Raw genomic sequence first — 25,487 nt, 5'->3', positions numbered from 1 at the left:
CTATTAGATTCATTACACCAAGAATCAGAGCAATAACAGATCACAACACAGCTGGCTAATAAGTTCTAACGTCTGCCACCAACTGGGTAATGAATGAATGGTGTGCTAACGGTCACATATTAGAACGTAACGTATCTAAATTAATAATAATTAAATTTTACGTTACAACGAACTAACACAGTTCATAGAATTTAAACATAGGTCACTTAAACATATTTATCACAGTGTGAGACAGCTAAGTCATTAGTCATTGTTTTTGAGCGTGCAAGGGAAAGCATAATTTAATAGAGGCTTAATTAGACATGTGCGTTACTAACTGTCACCGTTGTCAAAGTTAAAGTCTGTCAACAGAAATAAATACAATAGTGTGTGCGTGCAGGGATGGATTACCGAACGGGCTGAACGGGCCCAGGCCCAAGGGCCCCTGAGCTCAGGGGGGCCCTAAACCAGAGCCTCTGCGGGAAGTTGCTGTTTTTAACTTTGCTTGCTGTCAATTGTTTTTAGACTTTGTATTTGTTAATATCAGAAGTGGCTTAAATGTATCTCTTATTTGTGGTTGGAAGCGGTGTATTTTGTTACACGTCCTGACCAATGGTTTCTGATAGGTGAAAATTCACCCTAGTTACCTCAGGACTCCGGAGCTGCATATAAGTATACTTATTAGACAAACAACAATTGCAATTGGGCTCACTCACAAAACAAGTATGAAAGTGAAGCCATGATAAACACATTGCACAAGGTTTATATAGACAGAAGTTGAGCGTTCAGCGAGATAACCACGTGGTGGATTTCTGATATCCGAGGCAAGGATGGAAGTTTTGCAAGGTCGGAAGAAGCACAGTTCGACCCTTCTTATCACTTCTGGTCTAAACATGCTCTTGTACATATGCAGACTAAGTGGCACCATGTTTTCACCGTGGCTCAATATTGCAGCATATCTTTTAGTATTGTGAGATCTAATTCTTCAAAGTGCTTTGCATAAAATCCATAAAAGCAAGCAGCAAAAGCAATACATGGAGTAAAAAAAAATGATCAACATCGTATCAGAACCTGATGTTCCGATAGGCTTCTTGGATTACTAAAATCATGATAAAAGGAATAAAAAATAATTAAAGTAATAAAACTCTTCTGCATGGTCTTAAGCTCAGTCGGAACCATAGTGCTGCTTCATAGATTCCACCTTACCCTGTTAAATATTTTCCCTAGCTATGTTTCTGCGCCCAGAGGCCACCCTTCCTTCTATACCCTTCCTTCAGAGGCCTTCTCGTCTTCTTCCACCGAACGCGCTTCAGGGCTTCGGGAGAGACACTAGCTGTCTTTTACAGGCTTAAGGAAGGTGACTGCGCCCAGGGGATTAGAACAATTGTTAGGGAAATATCTATGAGAATAACATGTGATATATTGAAGCCACAATATGGTTTCCGACAGTGCCATGGTACCCTTAAAACAGTTTTACAGAGAAATAATAAAAATAGTGCAAGTTAAAATTAACAAAAGTTAGTCTCAACCCCAAAAAAAAAACTATACTAGCGTGCACACACAACAAACAAACAATATACTCACAAACAGCTCGGAGTCCAACCCCTATAGTCTAATTCAATTCCTTCACTCTCGGCTCTCCTTGCTGGCAGGCCCTGGCCTGCTTCCAATTCGGGTTGGAGGTCTTTAGAAAAACCGAGTCTCATAGAAATATTTTCCCTAGCTATGTTTCCGCGCCCAGAGGCCACCCTTCCTTCTATACCCTTCCTTCAGAGGCTTTCTCGTCTTCTTCCACCGAACGCGCTTCGGGGCTTCGGGAGAGACACTAGCTCTCCTTTACAGGCTTAAAGAAGGTGACTGCGCCCAGGGGACTAGAACATTTGTTAGGGAAATATCTGTGACGATTCAGGTCCTGATGATTAGCCCAGCGTGGAGAGTCGATGAGGTTGTTGGAATCCCGGTCACAAGCCCCCAAATATGATGGGTGAAAATTCACCCTAGTTACCTCAGGACTCCGGAGCTGCATATAAGTATACTTATTAGACAAACAACAATTGCAATTGGGCTCACTCACAAAACAAGTATGAAAGTGAAGCCATGATAAACACATCGCACAAGGTTTATATAGACAGAAGTTGAGCGTTCAGCGAGATAACCACGTGGTGGATTTCTGATATCCGAGGCAAGGATGGAAGTTTTGCAAGGTCGGAAGAAGCACAGTTCGACCCTTCTTTTCACTTCTGGTCTAAACATGCTCTTGTACATATGCAGACTAAGTGGCACCTAATATTCTAAGTTACACACACACAGAAACACAGAAAAGCCATGTTCCTGCTTTCATAAGCACATGATTCATACAAGGAATATATTAATACAAAGCACTTGATTATTATATTCTTAAGTCATTAACAGTGTTTGGAAATTATCTCCATCAGTTTCATAATCCGTCCATGTGTGCGTGTCCATAGCAACAATAGACTACAACATGAAACATTAAATCACTCCAAGCAATATACATTTGCTGACCTAAATAAGATGCTATTTGTTTATACTTGAGGTTATTTCAATAATTGACAATTTTAAGCTTGGCCTACCATGTTATGGGAGCGATGAGGGACAGGTTGGGCTTGAAAAGCCCCCCTTGTTCAAAGTGGGGAATGACAGAAGAAGTTTGAGAACCACTGTGGTAGTTGAAGATGGAGAGAGCTGAGGGATTGTTGAGCGGAAAGTCTCTGTTTAAGAGCCAAAATGATGGAACAATCGACAAAACTGAAGTTGTATGTAGCATTTGTCAAGCTGAATTTAGCTATCACAGAAGCAGCTCGTCTTTAACAACAGTGTCTAAAATTCACACTGTATGAAGCGATTACTCGTTAATTTATAAGATTTAGTTTTAAGAAGAAAAACAAACTTTTAATCGCGATTAATCGCGATTAATTCATTTCAAAATGTGCGATTAATTAGTTAATTTTTTTTTATTCTATTGACAGCCCTAGTTTTGATATATGACGGGGCATTTATTTGAGTTCTTGTGAGAATTTCGCCCCGACATGCTCCGCGGCGCTCACAAGCCCCGCCCCAAGTTGAGCTACATGACTATATTATTAGTGTAATGCTGCTTATGCACTGCAAAAAATGCACTGCTGGAAATAAGAAAATAAATCTTAAAATTAGGTTTAAATAATGTATTTCAAGCAAAAAAATCTGCCAATGGGGTAAGCATTTTTTACTTGGTAAGAATTCTCATAATTAGCATGAAATCCTAGCCACCAAAAAACTTAAAACTAGACAAAATTGCTACTCAAAAAGAGGCGATTTGGCTTGTTATAAGTAACTTAAATGTAGGTAATTTATAGAACCTTTCTTGGATTGAGTAAATTAGTCTTAATATTCATCTGGAAATAAGAAATAAAATCTTAAAATTAGGTTAAAATAATGTATTTCAAGCAAATCTGCCAATGTGGTAAGCATTTTTTACTTTGTAGAAAAATGCTCATAATGAGTATTTTTTTCTTAAATTAAGGTGAAAATAATTAGTCAAACTGTCTTTAAATAAGAGATTAGACCTTGTTGTACATAAATAAAGCGACACATTTTTGGCTCAAAATCTCATAATTCACTCTGCTGGTACAAGTTGCAAACAGACATGTACAAATTATTGGTTTGTGGACTCTTTATGGTAAGACAAATTGTAAGACAAGTAACAGTAACATAAGGAATGCTACATTTTTTTTATAACAGAAAAGAAAAACAACATTTTCTGTATTTTACTTCCGAACACTTTGAAGACAATTTTCTTCTTCAAGTTGACTAGAGTTACACCCCCCCCCCCCCCCCCCCACAAACCAAAAAACAAACTCAGACTTGCATCACACATCCCATCTAAACATCAAAATAATGATGATGATGTAAATGATGAAGTAGCATAGGAAACTCTAGGTGTGTGTGTGTGTGTGTGTGTGTGTGTGTGTGTGTGTGTGTGGTTGTTTGTCTGTGTGTGTTCAACGAATCCCCGCCCTCAGTCTATGAATGCCTTCCAGTCGGCGATTGCTCTCTTGTAGGATGGGGTGATGTCCCTCTCATGCAGCCCATCCCCGAGAACTTCTGTCTGAATGACAGATAGCAGTGTGGCAATGCATTTCGGATATGTTAAATGAAACACGTAATAGCAGCCCATCAGGTAGAGGATGGCCTCGTGGAATTTTATCTTTGGAAAGGAGCACAGTGTGGTGGGCCCAATTGAGAGGAGGCAGATTTCTTGCCCCAACAGGCGGATTGGGTGGGATCGAGTTAGGAGAAAAGAGTCTGGGCTCTCACAGGACTAGAAAAGACAAAGTGGAAAGAAAATCCTTGGGTTAATAATAGAAGCAGGAGTAAATTAACCATTTACGAAACATAACATATTTTTCAAATGATTCTTCAAGTACCAACACTCTCTGTCTCACCGTTAAAATGTGAAAAAAGACTTCGCTTGGGGTGCGTGTCTTTTTGGGCGCCATGGCAGGTGATTGAAAAAGTTGTGGAAGAGCAGAGAACACTGCAGTAGCATGTTCCACTGGATTAAAAAGAACCACACAAAGTAAATTAGTAACAAACACTGAAATTCATATTTCACATTATCCATCCATTATTGACTTCCACAACTCACCTCCATCCAAGGTCTTTGGAGGCTTCATGACTTTTCTCATTACGCCATAAAACTGCACTTTCCCATAAAAAGTTTCCCATCTGTCCTTAATGTTGGCAATGTAGTCTGGATTGTCAGGGTTTATTATCCTCCGTAGCTCGTCCATGATCTGCAAAACACATCAAGACATGCTTAAGTCAATGTCTGTTATATTTCTTGCTCAATGTTATATGAAACATTACAAATTACATCACTTATTTCTCTTCACTGCATTGTGCAATATGTAATTCTTTAACAAATATTGTGCTCATTGTTGATTTTCATTGAAAACGTCTTGTCTGTGGGAGGCTCCAACACTGGCTAAGCATAGTGTATTCTGTATGTCAGCCTAAACACATTTGACATAACACAGTAAACAAATTACCTGATTGTGTAAAAAAAAAAAAAGGCAACTGAATGATTTGGTAAAATAGATAAGGTCAAGACTTACGTGGTCAAGTTCTCGGAAGCAGGGGTACGCATCTAAAATCTTCCCCGGTCTGTCTTGTTCTTTGAGAGTGTCAGAGACAATGAATTGTCTACGGGACTGGAATTCCAAATCAAGAAGATGAGAAACCGCAGCTTTGTTCGGCTTCTTAGACTTGTACATATCCTGGAGGGTACGATAGTGTCTTGCCTGGCTTTTTTCACTGTCCAATAAGTCTCCTGAACCTGTATTGTAGGCGATAGAGAGCCAAATTGTATGACAGCAGAACGGAGATGAAAGCATTCACTTTTCTAATATGCAGGCATAAGCGAGACAATAAAACAACTATTGGTTAAGCTGCAGTAGCACAATAAACATACAGGCAATTCAAGTAAATCATTTTGTGTGTTAATTGTGAGTTAACGATTACGCACTTTGAAGTAACAACATCCACGTATGGTGCATTTCATTGTAATTAATGGTTACTATTAACCTAAAACTAGTTTTGTTTAAGTAGTTAGAAAATGTATGGTCAGTGTAACATACCTGTGGATGGTTCATCATTGTTGTCCCTCAGTCGTTTTGGGGTGCTTGTACTGGCTGGTGATCTTTCCAAGATGACAGTTGATGCACTGGAGTCCCAATCACTACTGTCATCAGCATCTTCATTTCGACGTTGTACTTTAACAGGTGGACCCTTGGATTTCACAGGACTTTTCACGTTAGAGAGCCTCTTCATGAGCTTCCTTGACACATTCTCCTGTAGAGTAGATTTTAAAATGCATTTAGCGATGCACGGAGATGCATTTAAAAATGTCAGCAAAATTTGAAGCATATAATGACGTTTTTCTTTTTTACATACCCACACATTGTCAGATGACTTGTCCTTAATCATCGGGTAGTACTCAACTAAGCGCTTAGCCATGGAGATGACTTCGTGTTTTGATGGATAGCGGAACTCCTCAGATGCTCTGGCTATGGCGATCATATTGGTCATTGTGTTACGAATCAGGCGGCAGAAAAGCTCTTTGGATAAAGTGACCTCTAGCTCTTTCCCAAGTCTTTGTTTTTCAAAATATAAACGTCTCGCCTGCTCCAGCTCACTGTCAGTAAAGATGACATATTCTATACTGGAGAATTTCAGAAACTTGCCAGGAGAAGTTGCATCACATTGAGCCGTTGATGGCCCTGCCATTGCAGTGGGACCCTCTTCCCCCTACATTCACAAAAAGACCAAAGATTGCATTTTGGCGAGAGTTACGCTTTAACAGATTAATGCTGAAGTCAGTATATAAAATAAAAAAATCTTAAATTGTTATTTAATTAAGTAAAGGGCCAAACACGTAATCTATTCTTAAACATCACCCACTGCTACAAAATAATTGGTCCTGCATGTTTGTGAAATAATGCCCTCTAGCGGTTGCTTTGTATACTTACCCTATCTTCCACGTGTATTTTGAGCCATATAGCTTTTCGACGGAAAAAGTGTTCTGGGCCAGGGAAGAGGTCCCTAATGTCATCTCTAGAAATAGAATGCAGCTGGTCTTCGCTGATATTAGCTGCTGTAATGTACAAAACACACACACACACAAAGTAAGTTAACCTTAATGGTTCAGCACAGCTAACTGGGCTAGCAAACTGACTAGCGCTAGCAAACTACCATTAGTTTGCTCGACTAGCCAATTTTGCTAATCTAGCCTGGATTCTATATCAATGATTACAAGTTTCGTCATCACGTTTAAAACATTAAAAAATAATTACCTCTCAGTGTGTTAATAGCCACATCATCGAGATCCTCCATGACGAAAATTGAATTGGAAAGATGAATGATGATTGATTAGATCAGATGAATTTCTTCCAGCAGGAGAGCTTTGCTTGTGATTTCCCAAAATTGAAATACAGCCGTTGTTGGAAGTGGCGCGAGCCAGGCGAGGTAGTGAACAAAGTGGAATGTACCAAGTCGACTTCCCGGAATGGGGATGAATAATCGAAATTAAGTTGAAATGCACTTGTCTTGGCTTCATTACTTGCATACATTTCAAATTGGCCAATGATACCGAATAAACTCTTTAATTTCAAACATGATAACAAATACATCATTTATTTGATTATGACCCATGCTTTTTGATATAACATTTGCATGGGCTCATCCATCACACACACACACAAACACACACACACGCATGCTCACTGAAACAGACAACTATCTCTCACTTCAAGGAAAGAAAATGTGGCGGTGTGTTGTGATGTGTTTGTGGCTTTAACCCTAAAATCTTTATTGAGTCATATGCATGTTACCCAAAGTCGCAGTCCAGATTTTCGTGTACTTTGCGGAATTGATGGCTGTGCCAAAGAATACCGTGTATACAATTCATTTTGGTACCACGTTAAACGTGTCATGAGAAACACCTGTTAGCAAATGGCAGCGCTGCTAGCAGCCGAGCATGCCAGGCAGGGAGACGACGTCCTGAGACAATAGGTCGCACGTCAATCGATGGAAACGAGGGAAGAACATTTGGAGCATCTGGCCCAACCGTCACCATGAACAACGGAGACCGTGCAACTTCAGTCGGCGAGACTAATGCATTGCAACCCTTGGCTGAGAAATGCAACTACACCGGAGCATTTTGGCGTTTTTGACACCACTAGAAGCGTGTTCTCTGGCTTCAGCAATCAAACAATTTCGAGACCGCCACAGGGAAATACTAGCCTGGATGCCAGACGAACTTAGCCACGCCCACACATTTTTTGGTCGGGAAGTTCGGTCTGGTGTCGCTCCATTGGGGAGAAATTATCTCCTCACAAAAATCTGTGAGGAGATAGATAGACCAATCAAATTGTCAGGGCGGGCTTTATACGATGATGGACAGATGATCAACCCTAACGTAATCAACCACGTCACCAAAGAGCTTTTGGGGTGAATTCGTTTTCAACAAACATGGCTGCCGTTGGAGAGCTGAAATGTGGAAATTCGAGTCTGTTTTAGAAGACATTGACAGCACATTCATTTTGAAAGAGGAACAGAGAAACGCGATCAAGGCATTTGTCGATCGAAAAGATGTTTTTGCCGTCCTTCCTACGGGATCCGGTAAAAGTTTAATGTATCAGCTGGCCCCATGGTCTACGTTATGGTCATACTACGTTGCTCTGATTGGTTCTAGATATATCCAATTGAGCGAAGAGGCATTTTTTTTCCTGGTTCGGTTGAAACACGCCCCATAATCACAGTCCAACGGAGCGGTATCAGACTCATATTCTGACTAGAATTATGAGTATGACATCGTCAGGCTAGGGAAGTACTGCAACGATCAACTCAACTAGCATTACCCTCGTTCCATATGACGATTCTCTTGGCCTGCCCACTTACGATGATTCTTCCACGTCTTGCAATTATGAGGTAAGTGTCCAATTTTTGTAATAACAAATTAGTTCAGTCAGTACTGTGTGCAGGTTTGTGAAATTGAAAGTAGTGACGTTTTCATTAATTGGCGTCCACAGAATGAGTTACCCCATGCTGCTCTGACCAGACAGGCTGCTGCGATAGTGATGACTGCAAGGGAAAAACACCATCTTTCACAGGTTTGTTTCCATGGAAAAGGCTGACATGTCTTTGTCAATGTCTCTGAAGCTAACCCTTCGCTGTAGGCCATGGTAAAAACAAAGTCTGATATAGAGTAGCACTAGGCCTTTTACACATGCCTATACAGGTCAGCAAGATGGCATATTAAAGAAGCATTTGAGCAGTTCTTGACATTGGCGTGCATGCTTCTATTTCATTTTCCTGGATGAGTGTTTTTATGATCTCCCCATCTGCATTTCAGAATGGTGTGAATGATATGGTGGCATCAATGCAGCAGTACCAAGCACTGTTACTGACCAGCTTCAGGAGTCAGCTTCAAACAACACTGCAGCAACATCAAGACGGGGACCTTGAAATGAAAGTTATGGAAGTGTTTGACCAGTTTGAGGATCCACTTGCTGCAGTTTCTACAACTTACCTTCAGGATCGTATGATCAGAAATTGTTTTGATTATGTAGAGCCAGAGGAAGTATTTGTTGGCTATGCAGCATCCTTGCAGACAAGAAGAGCAAAAAGAGTTCTTACAACAGTTGCCAAAGGTTTTCATTATATTTCTCTGATCAGAAGTTTGGAACAGTTCTTGTCACATCCAAAAATTCTTGCAATGATAAATGAACCCCCAAATTATAATAGTGATGGATATTTGTATGATATTGGAGATGGAGAACTAATGAGGTCACACCCCTTATTTTCACTGCGTCCCTCTGCCTTGCAGATAATCTTGTATTACGATGGAATTGAAATTTCCAACCCACTTGGGTCTTATGCTTCAAAGAATAAATTGCTGATGTTTTACTATACCCTGGGAAATCCCAAATTCCGATCCAGACTAGCTGCAATCCGCCTACTTGCTGTTGCAAAACACAGTGAGCTGTCCGATTGTGGAATTGACGCTGTGTTGGATAGGTTACAGAAGGACTTGGTTCTGTTGTATGATGGTGTGAAAATGCAAATTGGGAATCAAGAACAAAAGGTCTTTGGAGCATTAGTTTCAATATGTGGAGATACTTTAGCTCAACATGAGATGTGTGGATTTAAAGAGGGTGTTGGGTTTGCATATAGTAAATGTAGGCAATGTGAATGTGTGTTTGAAGAAATGCAAATGTTTTTTGATGAGGATTACTTTGAGCAAAGGTCAATGGAGAGACATATTCGGCAGTGTGATGACATTGAAAAAGCCAGCACTGAATATCTCAGAAACAAGTTAAAAACCACATATGGAATCAACAGAAAGAGTAAAGTTATAGATTTCCCCGGCTTTAACTTAATCCAACAAACACCACAAGATATTATGCATATAATCCTTGAGGGTATTGCTCCATTAGAAATAAAGTGTGTAATTAAACATTTAGTTCTGTTAGGGCAATTAGATTTGGATTTGCTCAATTCTGCCATTGTTGGATTCCCCTACTCTCCTCTAGATGTCCGGGATAAACCAAGCCCAATATCCTATAACACATTGGCTTCCAGGGATAATAAATTGAAACAGTCATCAGGGCAAATGATTGTTCTTCTAAAAATTCTACCATTCCTAATAGATACGATTAAGGGTAGTGATTACCACAGTGTTATTATAGAGCTCATTGAGATTGTTCAAATCTTATTTGCTCCTGTTATTTGCCTGCAAACTATTGACAGGTTGAAAATTCTGATTGAAGAGCATTTAAATCATGTAAAGAACCTATTTCCAGAAAATAACATAACCCCCAAACAGCATTACCTCATTCATGTCCCATCCCAGATTAAACTTCTTGGGCCTATGATCCGTCACATGTGCATGCGTTTTGAATCTAAACACTGTTTTTTTAAACAGTGGGCCACAAAAGACAACTTTAAAAATGTCTGTAAGTCATTGGTGAAACATAATCAATTGTATGAATCTTGTCAGAATGCAAATAGTAATGAACACCCCATATTTTCTAACATGTGTAATTTGGGACCAGTATCTGAAGTAAAAAACCTGCCATACTTAAAAGAAAAGGCAAGGGTTTTCCTTGGAAGAGACGATATACAACATGCTGTATCGGTTAAATGGATTATTCTAAATGGCATCAAATATATTTGTGATAAAACATTAATTGTGACTACTGTAAGTGCCAACAATTTACCTGAATTTGGGCTTGTGAGAAAAATATATGTCATTAACTCATCATTATATTGTTTTGAATTCCAACAACAAAATACTGTGTGTTATGAAAGGGATTACATGGCATATAAGATTGACACCCCAACTTTGGCACAAGCAAATGAACTGATACAAGCAGACAGTCGAGTGGATTTCACGCCTTACTATATTCTTACATACAAATCCACCACATATGTGCCTGTGAAATATTATCTTGGAGATGTGATGGAACGACACAAATCATTGTAATGTATTGTAGAAGATAAATGAGGAAATAAAGATGTTTGTTGACATTGCATGTTGCTGTGTTCTTGAAATAAGAGTATGCTGATGGATGAGTTCTTGAAATAAGAAGATAAAATGGGTTGCTCTGATGTTGCACATTGTTAGAGCTCATTTCTGGATAAATTCAGCTCAGAATAAGCTGCAGTATCTCAATAAGGTGAAGAAAGACATATTTTCTAAAAACAAGGTTGATTTTCTTGTACTGTCAAGAATTATTTTCTATCTGCACATAAAAACAAGATTAATTTCCTAAAATTAAGACAATTTAACTTTCTTGAAAATCATTTTTTGCAGTGTGCTTCAACTCAGTCAGAAAACAGTTAACAGCTTTACAGAGATAATGTAAGTCACTCTTGATCATTATGCACAACATTGATTTATCTAATTTACAAAATTTGCAGCATAATGCCAAGAAAAGAGAGACTCCAAAAGCAGAAGGACAGGGAACTGCAGCAAGCAGCTCAGGGTAGCAGCTCTCTTTTATCTTGGATCATGCCATCAACTAGTAAAACAAATAAGGGAGAATCAGTAACCCTATCTGGTTCAGAGGAGCCCATCATAGATGAGGAAGGACAGACAGAGTGTAGGACTGAGTTATGTTCAGGAGATAATTTGAGTTAGTTTGTTAACAAAAATAAATATTTAAGTTGAGAATATCCTACTGTGTTTTTTATTATTTTATTTATTATTATTATTTTTAATTTCATTAATAATTTTGGCGATGGGTGCCCTTTTTTTTGGTTTGAGCACCTGCGCCCCAAAATGTCTGTGCACGTGCCTGAGTGTCAGTATTTGAGCACTTCACAGATGCTGAATTACTTTTACCTTCAGTCATTGATATTTCAACTTAAGCCTCACTTGTATGTTTGTCACCAGTAGTGTTGGAAGACTTAGCATATGTGTTTGGTTCTTCAGGAAATTTTGTATCTTGATTATCTGTTGAAGTCTGGATAACTATTGTCTATAAACCTTCTTTTGAACTTCATTATCTTTTGAAGTGTGTACCACTATCGTCAACCTGCATTCCCTCTTCCTACCCTCCATGTGGTAATGTGTTGATGATGTCATCATTCCTGATGCATCCTGCTGATCCAGAGAGTGATGGGTCGGTGGTTCGGTTATGTTCTTCTGTTACTGTGTTTGTTCCTTTCTCATTTCCACACGTCCCCTCCATATGCATGTCACCTGAACATCACTACATCAAGACTGAGGGGGATTTGTTGATGGTTCTCTGGTTCTGTTTCACTGTCCATGTGTTTGTTCCTTTCTCATTTGAAAGTGGAAGTGGCTTTCTCTTGGTCTTCTTTGTTTTTTTTTTGCCTCAAAAGGAACGCCTTGTTGTCACGAGGCATCTGAATGTTGGACCGCTGTGTGGTGGCCGCCTCGGGGACTGAAAACCCGTCACAGGTATATGTTGCTTCTGTGGGAGAAACTTGACTGACTGTTATACGATTTACCTTGTCTTGATCACCACCTGTAGGTTCACCATCAACTGGGTTCAAGAATGAAGCTTGATGTTTTCCAGGGAGCAATACTACAGTCTCTTCCTTCTTTTGGTTGGTTATAATCTTTCCAGATGTCTCACTTTTGTTCTCATTTCCAGTGTGTTTCTGCCCTGTTATTCAGATATTTATACATTACTTCGATGTATTTAGAGCAATCTTCAGTCTACATATGAAATAACATATAATAGTTTGTATTTGTAAAGAGTTACCTCTTGATTTCTTCTTGTAGCAGTAATAGCCCAACCCAGCAGCAGCACCAATGACTCCAATAACAGCAACAGCACACACTACACCTAGGATGAGCTGATGATATCCTGCATTTACAACAGAATGACTGTTATTGATATATCTGCTGTGAATGGTGAGGCGTTTTTGTTTAAAGTTCCATGTGGCCATGTAACATGCAATAGCCTGTACAAGGTGGAACTAACAGCAATACCATCACACTTCCATAAGAGGATTGTAGATAGTTATATCATGAAATGGAAGTAATCACCTGAGGTAAAGCAGTCACTGGCATGGTAGGTCACACTGCTGTCACTAACTGTGTTGTTCACCACACATGTGTAGACTGAGTCCTGGTTCTCCTTACTGATCTGTGGTCCAGTCTGACCCCTCATCTCTGCAGTCTGCAGTCCAGGCCCAGACCAGCTGTAGTCCAGAGAGTCACCCTCTGCCTCACAGTGTAATGTTGCATTGTTTGGGCAGGTGACCTTTGCTGAAGTGGCAGGGTCTACAACAAACACATAAAATGTTACAAAAGTATTATGAGACATTATGACTGGGAGGAGAGGGTATTTAATAATTTTTTCACCTCTTTGATTTTTGTGTGATCTAACATCTCACTGTGATAGATGGTACAGGACATATATTTGGAGGAGAAAGATCGAGTACAGTTTAATTACAGAAAATGCACACAGAATCTTGGTTAATATATTTATTTGATCTTTCTGGTTATAAGAATTATTTGTGTTACTGCTTGAATTGTTTGAGAGTCATAAACGTTCATCAAACTGAGCCTGAATATTATGTTATTTAGCATCACATACATCTCATACACATAAACAAGTACAGGTATTTTTGTCGTCTGTACAATTCCTTGAAAGGTAAACCTTGGCCCTATTATTAGATCTTCTGGGGTCTAAACTGATGGAGATAATTTCCAAACACTGTTAATGACTTAAGAATATAATAATCAAGTGCCTTGTATTATTAATTACCTAATATGAATCATGTACTTATGTAAGCAGGAACATGGCTTTTCTGTGTTTCTGCGTGTGTGTAACTTAGATTATTAGGTGCCACTTAGTCTGCATATGTACAGGAGCATGTTTAGACCAGAGGTGATAAGAAGGGTCGAACTGTGCTTCTTCCGACCTTGCAAAACTTCCATCCTTGCCTCGGACGTCAGAAATCCACCACGTGGTTATCCCTGCTGAACGCTAAACTTCTGTCTATATAAACCTTGCGCGATGTGTTTATCATGGCTTCACTTTCAGCTTTGTGCTGGGAGTGAGCCCGATTGCAATTGTTGTTTGTCTAATAAATATACTTATATGCAGCTCCGGAGTCCTGAGGTAACTAGGGTGAATTTTCACCTATCATATTTGGGGGCTTGTGAGCGGGATTCCAACAACCTCATCGACTCTCCACGCTGGGCAAATCATCAGGAGCTGAACCGTTTCGGTTTTTTGTACACTTGTCTTCAAGTGGGGTTGAGACAAACTTTTTGCCTGTTTGCCACGGGGTGGAAAGGGGAACAAAAGCACCTTCCTGAAGAAGGACTTTGCCTGTTTGCCCCGTGTGTTGAACGAATTGCTGGAGTTAGAGAGACTCCTGTCTGTAGTTTTCATGTTTTGGAGCGCTCAAGGTTAAAAAGCACCTTCCTGAAGCGAGGACTTTTTATATTTTATATATAAGCACTGTTCACCTTCCTGAAGAAGGGTAGCGTTCGTTTTTGGAAACGCTAAAGGTTATATGTAAATTAGACCTGTTGCCATGATCACCTTCCTAAAGAAGGAAAAGGTTAGCACGCGCTAAAGATATATAAGCACTGTTCACCTTCCTGAAGAAGGGTACCGTACGCTCAAGGTAAAAAAGCACCTTCCTGAAGAGAGGACTTTTCTGTTAAAGCAGGCCTGTTGCCATGGTGGAACGCAAAAGGCTATATGTAAAAGCGCTGTGATCTGAACTTGAAAACTCTCTAGGCCTATTTCTCCGGATATTTCTGTATATTCCTGTTCGCCTTGTATGAAGGGAACAAACTTTTCAATTTCTGTTTTCCTGTGGGATCCCCTGGTAAGCCCCTGGGTGCTTTAGCAAAAAGGCTATACGAATAATAAAAAATGGGAAACAAAGGATCTGAAATCGATGGCATATCCCAGTTAGAGGGGGATATGAAACATATGGAAATACAAGCAAATGCTGACTGTGCAAACATACTGACGAACTTTTTACAATGGGTAAAACACAGATAATTGTAGTCATAATTTATGTAATTAAAGGACTGATTTTGCATTACTGAGATGCCTTGACCCGGAACCAGATCACCCGGAACTGATCACCCCAAGGAAATCCCCTGGCCTCAACCTCCTCACAAAACGAGAGAGACGGAGGTCCTCTGGTCGGGCTCGGGTTGACTCAGCATTGCGATCTCAAGAACTAACTATGAGAGTCTGAAAATAGAAACATAACTAACCCTAGTGTGAAGAATAAGATAAAGGTCATTTAAAAGGTTTCCAGATCAGTTAGAGGTATTAAGAGAAATACATAAAATAACTTACAAATGGGAAAAAGTGCGTCAAAATCAGAAGACGTACATGATAATGGGAATAAGAGGTGGTTTAAAATGTCTACAACAAGAAGAAAATTGTAAACACAGATTTGAATTTTTTTTTGCATTATTGGTTGCGCCAAACAGAGCAAAGCTTACGTTAATGGTGGCAAGAAAGCCAATGATTTTTTGTTTTGTTTTGTTTTGTGTGACTTTGGTGCCTGCTGAGTAGTTATCAGAGAATTAGATGCCCTAACACAGGCTGGGTGGGGGCTGAGTGCTGGCTCAAAAGAATATGCTGTTCCTCCAGATAAGAAGACCTGTAAACAACATACCCTGGCGTTGTTAAGATTTTTTGCAGAAACAAGGCCACAAAATTAGCAGCTGTGGTCCAGTAAAGTAAAGCTATCTTAAAAAAGCACCTCAGCCACCGACAAAGAAATAAATTATGTCTTAGCACATCCATGACACGACAAGCCATTCGTACAAACTGTAGATTTAAAAAAAAAAAAAGGTTATATGAAGTCTGTGTTAATGCATAAGTGGGGACTTAAAGTTGATACCAGTGGCATACTAGTCAACACGGCTAGATCCAGTAGCCCAAGCAATGTCTGAATGTTTACAAGCAGTAGTGGCTGCAGCCTTGGCGGTGCAGGCCTCTGCTCCTGTTGTACTAAACAGACACTTACACTGAAAGTGCCACATGCTTATTTTATATATTTTATATATTTTTGCTCTCGCAGCCTCATATCACTATTGAGCACTGCATGACATTTAACCCAGCTACACTTTTACTTACGGCAGAGGATGGTAATCCACATGATTGTGTAGCAAAGACAGATAACAACTATGGCAGCCAGAGCTGACCTACGAGATATGCCTTTTCCAGAAGCTGATTTAACTATTTGTAACCGGCAGAATCATGGTCCTGTCAACCAGCAGCCACGGTAGATTCTGTCTTGCTCTGCCACGCCCCCAAGTAGCACTCAGTGGTTGTGCATTCATTAGCACAAAATGCCGCTCCTATATAACAGGCTCACCAGGTAGATGGTAGCGATCTCTGGGTTTTTACATTTTTTCTCTCCATGCTGTTGCTTCTACAAAGGTATGTGCTGTGTTAGGTACTTCCACTGTTGGCGCCTAGCTGTATCACCATACGTATCTTAAGTTTAATATGTAGCTGTGTGACCATACGTTTCTTAAGTTTACTGTCTGGCAACAGGTGTTGACAATTCCCCAAACGCTTCCGGGTAGCATGCGAGTTCTCTACTGAAGGTATTAACACACACACTATTTTACCTACCACCTTAATCTGCGTGACTATCAAAGAGGTTCTGTGCACGCCTAATAGTGATGTTTTAATATAGGTTTTGGTCGGACGACACTGAGCGAGACCCCGCGATGGTACATTGAGAAGACTGGTCGAGGTAAACTTTACTTGCAGAGTGAAATGCTTGTGGGTGTGTAACTTCGTATGGATGAGTCACTGATACGAAGTGACTGATGGCGTTTACATCTTCGTTTGTTTGCGGATGATCTGAATGTCTGTTGTAACATGTATTTTAACTGTCTGCTCATGTAGGTCTTGGTTGTGAGACACCCGAGAGCCAATTGTCAGTTTGTTCTGTCGGTGCTGCATGAAGGTAACGTGAGACAATGTAATGTCTTGCTCTGTCAAATACATGTTTACTCTGTATGATTTTATACATAACAGATTTAGAGCGGTGTATTTCTTTCTTCAGGAGATTTGCCACTGCTGCTTTGTTTTGTTAGAAATTTAGTTTCATTTCAGTTGTTGTCCTTTGTAGTTTATGGTTTGTTTGCTTGTGTGTTTGGTTTGACCTAGCGCTAAACCTAGGTGTGAGCTAGGTTTGGTGCACTACTTTCTATTTTCTTTTATTATTTGTCCCCTCTCCTCCCTGCGGTGCTAGAGCGTTAGATGTTGTATTGGCTGCCCCAGCATTGCTCCCTAGTTGGAATAAGCGTCTTCATAAACTGGAACTCTGCCTGGTTTAACCCCAACTCCTCTTCCCCCTTCCTCCCCAGAGTGTTGCAGCTGTCTGTGGGGCAGGTCGCCGTATCTGAGTCCTCTTCGCGCACTGCATGTCATATTGAGTGGTAACGTGCACCTCACCATTGCTTTAATACCTGTTTGTAGTGCCTATGTGTGTTGGGTGCAGAGGTGTTTGTGTGTGAGAACCAAGAGCACGGGTGGCGTGTCGGTCTCACTCCCCTTTTCCAGGACAGGTAACCCCCTGCAACAGCTGCTCCCTATGCCTCTTACTATCCTGGTGGCAGCCACCACCAACTCTCTCGCCATTCTTCGACGAAATCTAGCCATGTATTAACAAATACTGTCCTTCTATTTTGAATACTTCGTCTGTCTTTACTGGAGCGTACCTGAGTGAGAACCCACTGGTCTCTATCAAAAGGTACACATTGTACCTAACCCTATATCTTGCTGTGAAAGTCACCAGGTGGCGTAGTCGTATCCAGAGCCAAGACCTTATTAGTCCATTAGGTTACAAATTGTTTGTTGATGGTTCGAGCAAATAAACCTTGAACGCATAGCCACTACTTCCAAACAATTTCACACAGGCAGCGGAACTAATTGCACTGATTGCGCACACACATGCAAATACCCAGTTTCATTGGGAAAGCAGACAAGGCCCCTAACCAGGCCACGAGGCAAGAACCATCTGACACGTACACATTTGAAGAATTAGATCTCACAATACTAAAAGATATGCTGCAATATTGAGCCATGGTGAAAACATGCCTCAATAAGAGGGGATAGTAAGCACATATTTTTACTTCTTGTTTTTATTTTTTGAGAAAGAAGGTTAATCATTCATTATTGATTTTATATTTTTTACTTCTTATTAAATTATTTAGTTTGAAAGATGTTTAAACATTCAGTTATAGATTTTATTGAGTTGAATCCAAACGAATGCACACAGCTGAGGCAGAGGAATAAAGATCATCTTTCTTTGCTGTTTCCAGGGTGTGCCCACTGTGACAGAAGACCAGCTTACAAAGGGGTTTAGATTCTTTTCGTCTCAACCGCTGGCAGAAGATACAGTACTGTCCTGGGGGATTAGAACCTAGTGGAAATTGTGGAGTAAGAGGTCTCTTCCTCTGCAAAGTCATGGGAGGTTACGGAAAGTGGGCCAAAGGATGTGGGGGACTCTTAGCAGCGACTGTAGGATTTTACATTGTTGGTCTAGTAACATACTTATGGACACATCAAACACCGGCCCTAGAAGAATTTCTACGTGGGGCCTGGCTAAAGATCATCCGTGGTGGAAATGGGTAAATCAGACCGTCTGAACACACATACCACAAGGTGACTGTCTAGTCTGTGCAGGGCCCAGGGTGCCGACCAAACCACTCCTGGCGACCCCTGTACCTTATGACATAGATCACTGCGACAAAGAATTTAGCGAAACTGAAGCCTGGAAGAAACATGTCAACTTACTCTTGACATGCTAGCTAAGTGCACGTGTGAGATGTGCCATCTAGCGGACAACCCGTGTGTTCTGGCGAATGTTTGCTGATGATGGGAAATAAGGTGTTTAATTGTAACTCTGTAGAAAATACGTGGTTAAGTTTCCTTTGGGTTTTTCTGTCTGTTTACCAGACAGACAATGCATTTGTTTTTGCTTTATTTTCTGATAATAAGGTAAAATGTTCATTTAAAAAAGGATTGTAATTTATTAGGATTCCTCCGTCAGGAGGAACCCTACTGTTTTTGTAGGTATTATTATTATTCTTGTACCATGGGAGTCAATGGCAGCCCCTAGAACCGTATGGTAACTTTTTCTGAAATTTGGCACACTCATTAAGGACAGTCCCTTCTTTACTCACACCAAGTTTCATGTCTCCCACTAGACCACACTAGCGCCACCAACGGGTCAAAGTTGGACTTTTGTTAACACTGTAACTTTTGAACCGTTTGACCCGATTTTCAAAAATGAGGTACCATTGGATTCCTTGGATCAAGACGAATTCAACGTTCAATGGCGCCAATTTTCGGTTATATAGATTTTCCGATATTTGCACTTTTCTCAAAAACCTTTGAAAGCTTACTCCTCCTACAATTTTTGTCAAATCTTCTTCAAAATCACCAGAGATAATCTTCAGACCAAGCCTCACAAAAGACCTTCATAGAATTGTGATCCTCACAACCGTTTGTCCGGTACAGCCATTCAAATTCAGCAGAAAAGCAGCCAAACAGAAAGTGGAGTCATATCTCAGCAAATCTTTCAGATATCAACACCAAACTTGGTATGCACGTGGAAGACACTACAACATGTTCCCATGTGCAAAGGCAACTTCATATCTTCAAAAATGATTGATATAAAGCAAATTGCAAATCGCTAGTTGCCAGTGTGAATTTCGATGTAATGTTTCACTCTCTGCTCCTTTAATGCTGTGCGCGAAGGCAACTTAGGTGACTGTGGTACTACTTGGAGCAGGACCGCTCGGGTCTCGTCGGCCAATCCTTGCCTTTCAAATCCATTCTCAGTAATCCAATCCAGCCGCGGAACGAGAATGGACCTGCGCCAATTGCGGCACTTCTCTCCATAGTCGAGAACTTGGCTTGAACTTGTGTGACGTTACGTTGCCAAGTTATGCAGACGCAAGCTCCTCAAGATGGCTGAAGCTACGACAACTCGTCAAAGTAAGTAAGTAACCACGACTTGTTTTTATTTTTTCTCTTAGACGGACACACGTTTCATTTCCATATTGTATTGATTTACAAGCCTAACTAACGTTAACGCTTTCACTGAAGATACGTGCACCAATCATTTCCATATTGTATTAATTGACAAGCCTAACTAACGTTAACGCTTTTACTGAAGATAAGGTTACATTATGAACTAAGTTATGCTAAGTCTTATAACTACAACATTGCTATGAATGGAAACAGCCATGTGTAACTACTATAATGTTACTCTGAGCTGAAACAGCCAAACGGCCGAGTATTGGCAGTGATTAAAGTAGTTGTTGAAAGCTTGTATCAGTTAGCTAACCATCTAGTTAGCTTGCTATCTGTATATGACGCCTGACCAGCGGTGTTAAGTGTTGTTTCTCGTATATCATACAAGTACTGTAACTGATCATGCATAATATGATTGCTATTGATAACGATAACGGTACAGGAGTGTATGTTTATGTGCTGCAGTGTCTCAGTGTATTGTTCAAAGCATGCTCATATTCAGTGTTTACTTGTTGACTACTAATGCATGAAAAATTAATTAATAAATTGTCCCCCCTCCCAGAGGCATGGACACTGGCTTAGTGCCCCTCTATGTGTGTAGTCATCTTCTGAGCAGCCAGGTATGTTCATATTCTCTGAGTGTTTGGATGTTTCATATGTTTCTTTTATACTTGTAGCCTTAGATTATTCATCTTATACTCATTGAATATGTAACTGTATTAGTAACTTGTACCTGACTAAATACATTTCTAAACTCTGACCCACTGTGGCCTCTGGAACTTTTAACATAGCGAAGTCTTCGTAGGTTTCCGCAATGGCTGGCTAGGATTAGTTTCATACCAAAAAGCAACGTAAAGTGTAAGACTGGAGGTTACTGGCTTACTCAACTGGGCTAGACAGCGGTGGATTGGCGACGTGCCTTTGCACTGGATCGAATGGTTATATGGAATCGTACGGCAGCCTGGCGCCCGTCCCTGAACCAAGTCGATCGAACAAGCTGCAAAGCCCCGTAAGAGCACTGTCGGCCGTGGTAAAATCCTGTGCGACACTGTCCCTAGAAGAAACTGGTTAATAAAAAGTAAGGGGGGTATTCATAAAACAGACTGTAGGTGTTCAAATAAATGACTACCAAAACAGGTAGCAATCTCCATTAAAAGACAGGAGCTAAGGCTGAGTTCCTAATTGAATGGAGTCAGACTAATGAAAATGGAGTCAGATTAATTATGATCGTACCAAGAAGGGTGCTTTAATAAATGCTATGTTTTCAGCAGAGCGAAGAGAGACACACCCGTTAAAACCCCTCAGGACACCTATTCCGTTATTGGTTTAGGAGGCATGTCTTACAGATCCTTCTTTTGACCACTGTGGGGAACACTACACTTTTTGTTGCAACCCCTAGTGTTCAACTTAATTGATCTGCCGTGTGTTGAATGGTTGGTGCCTGTCCAATTGGGTGAGATTACCAACATATTGGTGCTATTGTCAGTATAGTACCAATGTTGTCTTGGCCCTCGTAAAGACAGTATTGCTATTTATGAACAATTGCACCCACCTTTACTCGGCGTCCGCTGACATGTGAGTCTGGTACCCGTTGTACCTACACTGCTGTACTTCACACTGTTCATGGGGTAAGTGTTGTTATTTCTCCACATGCAGTCTATGTCCCTCCCCCCAGCGATAGCAGGCAGGGGACTGGCAACTCCCACGCCACCCTGGTGGACTCAAGGACAGGCCTGCTGCTGCAGTCTGCCTCAGAGATGCAGAGGGGACACATCAAAGGTGAGGGGTTCAGATACAAACAACACAACCAATTACTTTGGTTTCTAATCCACTGACATTGACTGAATCTTGATCTTTAGACTATCAGTAACTGACTTCCTACGTTGGCCAGATCCATAACAGATGTATTTGTAATGCACTAAAGAGCCAACTATTAAACTTATTCCACTCTTCTTTGGTTTTAACCACCTCTTTCTTGTCTTGGACGAGTTCAGGCATGACATTGAATTTTCCCAGTTTAAAATAAAGGACAACAGACAGAATGAAATTATGGAGCCAGTCGATGAGACTGTGGAAGATGAGAGAGAGAGTTAACAGTTCGCAACAATATTCTCTAAAATCCAACAATGTTATTTTGCACAACAGAAAATAAGATGAAGTATTATACCATAGAGGAATGCACATCACGTTCTACTAAAGTAATGCAGCATTTGAGTAGTGGAGTACTCCCATTTTAAAATGAGGAACAGCACCATGAAACCAGCCAAGCAGACAGAGACAGGTGAATTCTGCATGCAGTGTGTGGGCAGTAGATGAGCCCATAGATGTAGATTAGCGTTGGTGTAAAAACTCTCCTTTTGAAGCTGTGTGGGCGTGACGTGCTCAGGTGAAATCACTGATGGCAGGTGTTACCAGTTCTACCCAAACTGTACTGAATATTTCTATGTTGTCTCAGTCTTTCTGTCAGGACCTCTATGCTGATGGACATATTGCTGCTGTGACCAGTGCTGACCTACATACACATGTCGTCTCCATGGTGATAATGACCAGTAATGACCCAACCTGGCTGGGAGGAGTCAAAAAGGTAATACCCCTAATCCTGCTCTTGCTCATCTATCAATCAAAGATGCATGTGTGTAACAATATCAGCAACTGAACACAATGATATGAGCCTACTGACATGATTTGGTCAGTCTGGGTTATATCAGCAGAAGTGTTGTTTAGGGTCAACATACAAAGACACATATTCCTTTCCCCTCTGTCTCTGTGTGTGTGTGTGTGTGTGTGTATGTGTGTGTGTGTGTGTGTGTGTGTGTGTGTGTGTGTGTGTGTGTGTGTGTGTGTGTACGTTTGCGTGTGCGTGTGCGTGTGTGTGTAGGGTCAGCAGTATGAGTGGCTAGACGCTCCGCTTGGGGCTACACTGAGTGGATGCCTGGCCATCCCAATCTGCAGAGAGGCAGGGTTGCATGTGTGGAGATGTTCAGAATGGGTGAGATATCAGCACTCCTACAGTCTACAGAGACCAGTATGTAAATTTAGAGTTGGAGCATATCAATGTGGTAGAACCGCAGACCTCGCATTAAACTATGCCAAGAAAACCTGCTCTAACAGACTTTAAAAAATACAAAATTGTAAAAATGTATCTCTCTCTCTCTCTCTCTCTCCCTCTCACACAGGTGAGCTGGTGGACATCTGTGGACTGCAATCTGAAGAGGGCTTCCATCTGCTCTTTCCCCATGGCAGCATGAGGGGCCACCCAGCATCTCAATGCTTTGGATTCATTGATGTAATGATTTGGATAAAAGTGATACTACTCTGTAATTCAAAATAACACCTTGGAGATATGAAAGACCTATTATTGAGACTAAGTAAAGCAAGGCAATTTTATTAATATTCATTCAAAATGGTAATTCAGTGTTTAACAGATGAAAAGATAAATGAACATAGAAAAATAAGAGGAAAAAGTAAAATAGATGGTACATATAAGACTTATAAATGGAAGAATGCTTGAAATTTAAAAGAAATATGAGAAAGTACATAAAAACCTTACATTAAAACATTAAAGACATACATATTGAAAAGAAGAGTGCATAAAAAAACAAAGGTAGTATAAGCAATAACATCAACTGTTGTACAACTAATTACATGATTTATGATAGAAAATATGGCCACTTATTGTCACATCATTGACACTAGCACTTGTATGCAGTAGTATTTCTTTGTGACTGATGAAGATGCTTGATAAGATGGACTTCTTTAGTGATCATCTAGCAAGGCTACTAAACATATGCAGGTTTTTAGGGACACATATCACACATGTCATAAAACGAAAGAGGTGTTTGTGGAGCTCATGTCTTAAAAACTTTTTTTTTCAGTACAGTTAAATCAGAATGTCTTCAAAGCAGCACGTCCACATGCCTCACATTTCGGTGACAGAATGTAATAACTGCCTCAAAGCAATACAAGAGTACCCTTCCCTTAAGATATTTACACGCCAAAATATTTCCTGTAATACATTATCTGAAACAAACCAAGAAGATAACAGTAATATGTGCACAAGACAATATCTACAAGTAGGCAAGGTGATCATGTACTGTCCAAAAGGGTATTTTAGCCTCGTTTCTGTGAGCCATAAAGAATCATGAACAGGCCAGTTCTTTTGTAGTGATCATGAAGTGTCTGGCTGGTTAAGAACATGCAGAGGTGTCTATGTGCATGTTTGTCATTTGTTTTGACTGACAGGATTGATCTTTAGATTCTTCAGGGGAAAATAACTACTTCACTGAATTCCTAACCCTGAGGTTTTAGTAAACATGATCACCTTTCCTGTCCTTAGCTTTGTTTAGTTTGCCTTTGTTATTCTTACAGGAGGGACCTGTACAGTAACAAATATCTAAAAGACAAGAATTATGATAATGCCCCTTGCATAATCAAGATAAATATGCAACTGGCGTTATGTTATTTTCCGTTGATACAAATGTACAAAAGGTTGGTAAAAGCTGATCTTAACATACAGTAATACATTTGATTTAGTTTCAAAACTGAAATACAATGGTTGTAGAATTATTTTAAGTTTACACATAGGATAACATGATGGTTGATTGCAGAAAAAGACAACAAAATCCATAATGAGGTTATTGAATATAATGATTTGGGATTTTATTTTATTTGATTCCTTAGGGGTTGTCTGAAGATAATTTCAGTTGTTCTACAAGCATTTTGACTTGGGTCTGGGGCTCCTATTGGGGTGTCTATAGAGAGGTGACTTGTGTCAAAAGTATCACTGTGTGAATCACTTGTGTGCCAGCAGATGGTGTAATCACTGGATCATCATCAGATTTGTCACCCGTAGTATTGGAAGAATTAGCATATGTGTTTGGTTCTTCAGGAAATGTTGTATCTTGGTTATCTGTTGAAGTCTATTAACAGTCTTAAATTTTGCATTCCCTCTTCCTGACCTCCATGTGGTAATGTGTTGACGATGTCATCATTCCTGATGCTTCCTGCTGATCCAGAGAGTGACGGGTCGGCGGTTTGGTTCTGTTCCTCTGTTACTGTGTTTGTTCCTTTCTCATTTCCACACATCCATTCCATATTCATGTCACTTGAACATCACTACAAGCCTGAGGGGGATTTGTTGGTAGTACTCTGGTATTGTTTCACTGTCCCTGTGTTTGTTCCTTTCTCATTTGAAAGTGAGTGTGGCTTTTTCTTGGTACCACTTTTCTTGCCTCAAATCGGCCGCCTTGTTCGACTTCGGCTTGTGAGTAGCTATAATTGGTTTCCCCCTTGAATTGTCTCCTACATTCACACTCTCCTCCAGCCTTTCACCTGTAGGTTCACCATCATTTGGGTTTGAAGATTGATCACCGGTATTTTGTGTTACTGCAAGAGATGAAGCTTGATGTTTTCCACGGAGCAATT

At 40.3% G+C, this 25,487-nt stretch overlaps 2 protein-coding genes and 1 long non-coding RNA gene across 5 annotated transcripts in view; 1 reads left to right on the top strand and 2 right to left on the bottom strand.

Annotated features, from left to right (window-relative positions):
- LOC105889570 (CD48 antigen-like) overlaps positions 1-25,487 on the bottom strand; it is a 43,937-nt gene that overhangs the window by 4,127 nt on the left and 14,323 nt on the right. The window contains exons 3-5 of one of the 2 annotated variants that reach the window (XM_031582557.2): positions 13,064-13,300; positions 12,777-12,881; positions 11,726-12,677 (exon numbers count right to left, since the gene is read on the bottom strand). The exons of the other annotated variant lie outside the window; for it this stretch is intronic. Coding sequence (XP_031438417.1) covers positions 12,331-12,677; positions 12,777-12,881; positions 13,064-13,300 — 689 coding nt within the window. The 3' untranslated portion in view covers positions 11,726-12,330. Of the gene's footprint in view, positions 1-11,725; positions 12,678-12,776; positions 12,882-13,063; positions 13,301-25,487 lie in introns of those variants that run through there. 2 annotated transcript variants of the gene reach the window in all.
- LOC105913066 lies at positions 3,830-7,310 on the bottom strand. The gene is made up of 7 exons (XM_031582556.2): positions 6,510-7,310; positions 5,935-6,288; positions 5,619-5,832; positions 5,097-5,317; positions 4,628-4,775; positions 4,425-4,534; positions 3,830-4,300 (listed from the first exon to the last, which is right to left on the bottom strand). Exons 2-7 carry the CDS (start codon positions 6,265-6,267, stop codon positions 3,998-4,000), a joined length of 1,329 nt encoding a protein of 442 aa, XP_031438416.1. The 5' UTR covers positions 6,268-6,288; positions 6,510-7,310; the 3' UTR covers positions 3,830-3,997.
- On the top strand, positions 16,008-17,486 carry LOC116224032. Of its 2 annotated transcripts, XR_004165393.2 has the most exons (5): positions 16,008-16,445; positions 16,563-16,615; positions 16,708-16,767; positions 16,923-16,983; positions 17,387-17,486. It is a non-coding gene; the product is annotated as an uncharacterized LOC116224032 (long non-coding RNA). The 2 variants fall into 2 exon arrangements; XR_004165392.2 differs by having other exon boundaries at positions 16,708-17,486.

The sequence above is a fragment of the Clupea harengus genome, chromosome 16, assembly GCF_900700415.2.
Source record: "Clupea harengus chromosome 16, Ch_v2.0.2, whole genome shotgun sequence".
NCBI lineage: Eukaryota > Metazoa > Chordata > Actinopteri > Clupeiformes > Clupeidae > Clupea > Clupea harengus.
The sequence above is the reverse complement of the archived record's forward strand: the minus strand, read 5'-3'. Positions and strand labels throughout refer to the sequence as shown.

What these genes read in the sequence shown, in the direction of transcription:
- LOC105913066 (XM_031582556.2), bottom strand. Translation starts at nt 6,267, where the DNA reads ATGGCAGGGCCATCAACGGCTCAATGTGATGCAACTTCTCCTGGCAAG. An exon ending in GCTTCCGAGAACTTGACCAC is followed by an intron (nt 4,776 to 5,096) that starts GTAAGTCTTGAC and finishes TGTGTTTTGCAG; the next exon opens with ATCATGGACGAGCTACGGAG. An exon ending in TCCAAAGACCTTGGATGGAG is followed by an intron (nt 4,535 to 4,627) that starts GTGAGTTGTGGA and finishes TTTTTAATCCAG; the next exon opens with TGGAACATGCTACTGCAGTG.